Consider the following 6,000-nt stretch of genomic DNA (forward strand, 5'->3'; position numbering starts at 1 on the left):
GCATCCGGAATTATAGAGCAGTCCAGAAGAGGGCAGCTAAAGGAACAAGGAACATGTAGTCTGGAGAGCAGAAGATGTAGTGGGGACAAGGGAATTGTCTTAAGGTTTTAAAGGGCTACCATGAGGAAGAGGAGCCAGACAATTTATAGGGACAGATTTAGACTTGATTTAAGGAAACAAGAATTAGAACTGGCTGGAAGGAGAAGGGGCTACTTCTAAGGTAGCATGCCTTCTCTTCTTGCAGGAAGTCTTAGTCAAGTCTGCATGATCCCTTGTGGGTTATGTTGCAGGGGTGCAGGTTGGATTAGAGGGTCTCTGTTGTACCTTCCAGCTGTTAAAGTCTATGTCTATGGTTTGGTGAGGTTAGAGAAGTAAACAACCTTCACCTCTCCCTATCCTCCCCAGGCTCCTGCCAGCTGTGGGAATCTGTGACTCTGAAGTTAAAGAAGCAGTTTCTGTTCTGAGTAGCAACAACTATTTTAGAAGTAATTTGTCCCACTTCTTAGGACTTTGAGTCCAATTTAAGTTACCTGTTGAGAACTTTTATTCCAAAGTAATTTAAATCCTCCTAGGCTATATCCATATTATGTCAAACATTAAATTCATATAGATGTCTGCTAATCTCTGTTGGTATGTCATTAAAATATCATTTGAGTCACATTTCCCAACAAGAGGGTAAAGTTGAGTGAGTGACTATTATGACCATCTATGGTGCACTTATAAAATAAAACCTTTCTTTCAATTATAGTTAAGCCCTAAACTTGAGGGAACCAATTTTGTGGTATTAAGTCCCCAGGGAAATCTTGTTAATGATAGAAGTCTTTCCTGCTTGACAGGAATAATGATATCACTCTGATAAGTTTGAATGACAGGTGTGGGAGAAAAGAAAGCACAATACATTTTCATGAAGGCCAAGATTTTCTTTTTTGCAAGAGTCATTTTTTAAAATGGAAAATTATTTTTTAATCCTTGAACTAGAACTATTTGTTCTAATAATTCATAAAAAATAATGAACTAATTATAAACCCAAATAACTTAATTTCTCCTTCTGGATAATGGACTCACACAAAAATGATATAAACACTGACTGAAAAGAAAATAGGGTTGTCAATTATCAGAACTTTGAAAATTATGTTTTTAATGTTATATTTGGGGAGAAACGTTTTAGAAAATAGCAAAGAATTTGTATTATCAAGTAGGTTCCTTAATATGATCACTGCAGAAACGAAGAAAGGTGTTTAACCTCCCTCTTTTATTTTTAGGTTTGGCAGAATGGCATGTCCCTGTTGCTGGGATGTTTTTGTGGATTAAGATTAAAGGTATTTCTGATACAAAGCAGCTGATTATGGAAAAGGCCTTGCAAAAAGAGGTAAGAAAAAATAACCTCAACAAAAAAATCTAAATCTTTTACCAAAGGCACCTGGTGCCTTTTTGGTGCCCAAAAGCACAAAAAAAGTTTCCATTTTTTCCTAACTTTATGGTTTTAAATTCTAAAACAATTATTGCTCAATCTATTATTAAATGCTTTGAATTATATGTGGAGAAATATATAGAGTACTAGAAATGGAATCACAAAGACCTGGGTACAATTCCTACCTTGAACATTTTCTACCTAGACACTTAGCAAGTCATTTCTCTAAACTTCATTTTCACCAAATATAAAAGAAAGAAATTGAACATGATCTGTGGGACGTTTTGAGGTCTAAGTCTATGAATTCTGATCCTTCAGGGAATGAAAGAACAAAGAGGAGGTAGAGAGGAAAGGAGACGTATGAGGAGGTACCATTAGGACCAGGATGAATGCTGTGACATGGAAACCAAGGAATAACAGTTTCAAGAACAGTGAGATGCTGAATGATGCCACATGAAGAAGAAAGCTTAAGGGCTATGATAGCTGGATATTACCTTTATTGATTTAGAGTTAGAAGAGATCTTCCAAAACATCTGAGACAACTTCATTTTTACAAATGAGGCAGCTGAGAGATGTTCAGAGACTTGCCCATGACCCAGATAGCTAGTAAATGCCAAAGGTGGGTTTTGAACTCTGGTCTTCCTGACTGCAAATCCAACATACTCTGTACTAAATTATACTAATTTCATCAGGGGTGGAAGCTAAATTGAATATAGAGTGGGAGGGTAGAAAAGGGTGACATTCATTGTTCTTTGTAGATCAGTCCAGGTGGTACCTCTTCACCAGGCCCAATTTGTTTAATGCCTTTTTCATCCACTCATCCCACTACCTCCTCCAAGTCTGCTCAAAGTACAGCTTCACTGTGGAGCATCTCCCTGCAATTCAAGCTTTCTTCAGCTCCTGAAATGTTCCCACCTCAACATTTACCTGGAAGAGAAGTGACAGGTCCCCCAGCCCCCTATTTGTGTACTCACCCAGTGGCAGTACCTCCTGCATTAGTGTCTAACCATCACCTTGCTGTCCCAAAAATATACAAAGGGAAGGTGCCTTTGTATATAGTTAGCACAACATGACTTGCTAGTAGTCATTTAATAAAAGTTTTCTTTTGATCATAGTAAAGTTCTAATATTTCTGATATTTTTGGATAAGTTTTCATAACTGTAAATTATGTTTAACTTTGGGCTTCAGGAGTCCGAGTATTTGAGATCAGACTGCTATCATTCCGTTTCCCTTTTTATCTTTTCCAGAGTGTTGCTTTTCTAATAGAACCCATTTTAAAGTTATACTCAGTTGAATCATTTAAATTAACATACATCTACTCTTTTAGGTGTTACTAGTTCCTGGGGATGCATTCAATATTGATAACTCAAAGCCAAGTTCCTATGTCAGAGCTTCCTTCTCTCTATCTACTCCAAAACAAATGGATCAGGTGAATATAATTTATTTAGTAGATGAAAGAAAAGATTCTTAACCTGGGGGCCCATGGACCCCCCCCCAAGATCCATGGATAGCTTTCAGGGGGGTTGTGAACTTGGATGGGGAAAAATTACAGCTTTATTTTCACTAACTTCTAAACCAATATTTAACATTTTCTCCATTATGAATATATGAATGAATAAATGAAAAAAATCATTTATTAAAGTGCTAAGCTCTAGGGATACAAATAGTTAAATAAGGCAATTACTGAAGGAGCTCACATCCTTACTGGCAGGGTTGACAACACATATGGAAGATTTCATCTCATGGGCCTCTGGGAACAGTCAATAAAGATTCTTTTGAGAATGAATCCATAGACTTCCTCAGACTGCCAAAGGGGTCCATGACTAGCTTGTGCTATATAGTAAATTGATATGTCTCCATCCTTAGAGCCCAATTGGATATTTTCTTAGTTTTCTGACAAAATGAAAATACTAGTTGCTGCATAAATAACATTTTTAAAAGTGCTATCCACCTAGTATGTCCTTGTTACACTGGTCTAGGGAGAAGATCAGAAAGTATTGGATATTGTCCATTAAAGTCTTCCTCTAACACTTCTTCATGGTTTCAAGTAACTGAGTTCCTGAGGGTTAAAGTGGAACTCCAACCCTGACCAGTCCTGCTAAGCTTAGAAAAGCTTTGATATGGAGCTCAATACAGATTGTACTCCAGTCATCTTTATTGCTATTTCAGCAGCCAGAACTGACTGAAATCAGTTGCTCTCCAAGGACATTCTAGCCATGAGGTTCTTGGGCATCAACTCAAGATACTTCTCATTCACCACTAGACATGTAGTGCCCCCTCCCCATTGTCTGTGTGTGTGTGTGTGTGTGTGTGTGTGTGTGTGTGTGTGTGTGTGTGTGTCTGCAGAAACTTAGACTAAGAGAGGTTCAATGTTATCCACAGTTACAGTTACTAACTCAGGTCTTCCTAAGTCCAGTGTATCACATACATAGGTACACATAATGGGAAGGGAAGGGAATGGAACGGAACTCTCAGAATAATACTAACCATATCAGGAAAGCCTCAAGGTCACAAAGTGTCTATACTGAACTTACAAAGTCATGACAGAGTTCTCTCCTCTGATGATCTCTTCATTTTCATTTTAGGCTTTTCAGAGACTGGCTGAACTTATAAAAGAATCTTTATGAAGGGAGAAAAAAAGAATCATTGTACTCATGGATTTTCACTGTCAATTTTTATATTTCACAAAGAAGAACTTGGTGGTGATATGATACTTGTGCTTTGTAAGAGATTTAATCATGGATGTTATATTCCTGAAAGGCCTTTTAGTGACTGCCAAAAATTACAATGAACCATTATGATTTATTTTATAAAATGACTGACTGCAAAGTTGGGTTTTTTTTGTTGTTGTTGTCATTTTATTGCAATTAGATTACATTCCAAACCCTTTTTTTCAGTTGCTTGGAAGTTCCTAAGAATTTTCATACGAGATTGAAATTTCTTGTGCCGCAACCAAATAGCTAATGCTAGAACAAGAATTCATTTTTGGAAATACATTTAGTCAGAATAAAATTAGGAAACTTTGGAAAGAGAGCATTTTTACTTTCATTAAAATACTTCAAAAATGGTTTACTTTTTTTTAACATGACTTATTTAGGCTAGAGATGAAGACTAGACTTATGACTTCATTGATAGAGGATTAGGGTATCTAATTCTATCTTTGTAGGTTGGAACCTTCTCTGCTACTCATAGTCATAGAGAGTTTGGGGGGGGCACTGAGTTAAATGACTTGGCCTGGGTTACACACTCAGTGTTATGTCAGAGACAGGATTTGACTGAGACAGAGACAGGTCTTACTGACTTGGAGGCCTTCTCTCTCTCTACTATCCCACCTTGCTTCTCATGACTTAATTAATATTCAACAAATTATTCTAAACATTTCATGGCTGGTAGTGAAATCCTAGAGTTGAGAAGGTAATTCAGAAGCTTCATGATAGTCAATACCAGAACATTACCTTGCCTAACGTACCACAAGGCTACCTCTTCTCCGCCAGGATAACTGTGTTAGACTGGCTGAATACTACTAACCATATTAGGAAAGCTACAAGTTCAAGGTATCTATATCCAGAGGGTAAGAAACAAGTCCTTCACCAAGTTCAAAGTCAACTGAAACATTCTAGAAATCTACACATGCTTCTTCAGGAAAGTTTAATTTAAAGTAAAGCAAAATGTGAGCAAGCTAGTAAGGGTACTTGTGATAACAAAAGAGCATTAATTTGAGATTAAAATCCTCCAAAAAAAATTAACTTTGAATTAAATAGGAATTGAATTATTCAATATCTTTTTAAATTTAAAACAATAGAGACTCCAATAGGTTTGGTCTTTAGACAGAGAAACTTTGAATCCCTTTGGTTATTTATCAAGAGGTGGAAGAGAATAATAAAAAGTAAATTAGAAGATAAATTTGTTTACAGTTATCTGTTCTCTCTGTCAAGTGCCTACAAACAGATCTGTATTGAACCAGCAATTCACTTCTTTGTTTCTTAAGCCCCATAAGGGTAGGAACTGTGCCTTTTCTTAACCCTGTGTCTCTCCCTACCCTTAATGTAATTTTCTTAAGTAAATGTTTGATGAATGAATAAATAAATGAAAGACATTTTAAAATTGATTTGCTTGCATACTTTATAGTGGGGTGTTAATAGTCTTTCTAAGAAATAACTACAACAACAATTAGATCTAATTCAATCCTAGAAAAACTGGTTGCCCAGGTTCTAAAAAGAGGGTACAAGGGATGTCCTACAGGAAGAAACAAGGTAATACAATGTTATTTTGTTAAAATAAAACAGAAAAATATGTTCTCAGTCACCAGTCCCTGTCCTGCGCTTTGAGGTGAGTAAAATATATCTCTCAAGCCCATCCAATTCCTTATCATCTGCTAAAGCATTTCATGAAGCATGCTAATAATACATAATGAATAAATTTTTTTGAAAGTTCATACCACAAAAATCTTTTCTGGGGTGGGGGGAGATACATTCTGAGATCTCTGAAGGGAGAGCTATCTCATGTTGTTGCTAGAACAATTCTGCCCCAGCTCCTTGCCTCCTCAGAGCCCGGAGGAAGGTTGCTATGAGTTGTCCCTCTAGGTCAGT

The 6,000-nt window shown here is 36.7% G+C and overlaps 1 protein-coding gene across 3 annotated transcripts in view; it reads left to right on the top strand.

Annotated features, from left to right (window-relative positions):
* AADAT (aminoadipate aminotransferase) overlaps positions 1-5,519 on the top strand; it is a 42,552-nt gene extending 37,033 nt beyond the window's left edge. For all 3 annotated transcript variants that reach the window (XM_074228967.1, XM_074228968.1, XM_074228969.1), the window contains 3 exons: positions 1,263-1,369; positions 2,739-2,840; positions 3,997-5,519. In XM_074228967.1, coding sequence (XP_074085068.1) covers positions 1,263-1,369; positions 2,739-2,840; positions 3,997-4,038 — 251 coding nt within the window. In that variant the 3' untranslated portion in view covers positions 4,039-5,519. The remainder of the gene's footprint in view (positions 1-1,262; positions 1,370-2,738; positions 2,841-3,996) is intronic.
* Positions 5,520-6,000: the final 481 nt, after the last annotated feature.

Source organism: Macrotis lagotis, chromosome 3 (genome assembly GCF_037893015.1).
Source record: "Macrotis lagotis isolate mMagLag1 chromosome 3, bilby.v1.9.chrom.fasta, whole genome shotgun sequence".
NCBI classification, from domain to species: domain Eukaryota; kingdom Metazoa; phylum Chordata; class Mammalia; order Peramelemorphia; family Peramelidae; genus Macrotis; species Macrotis lagotis.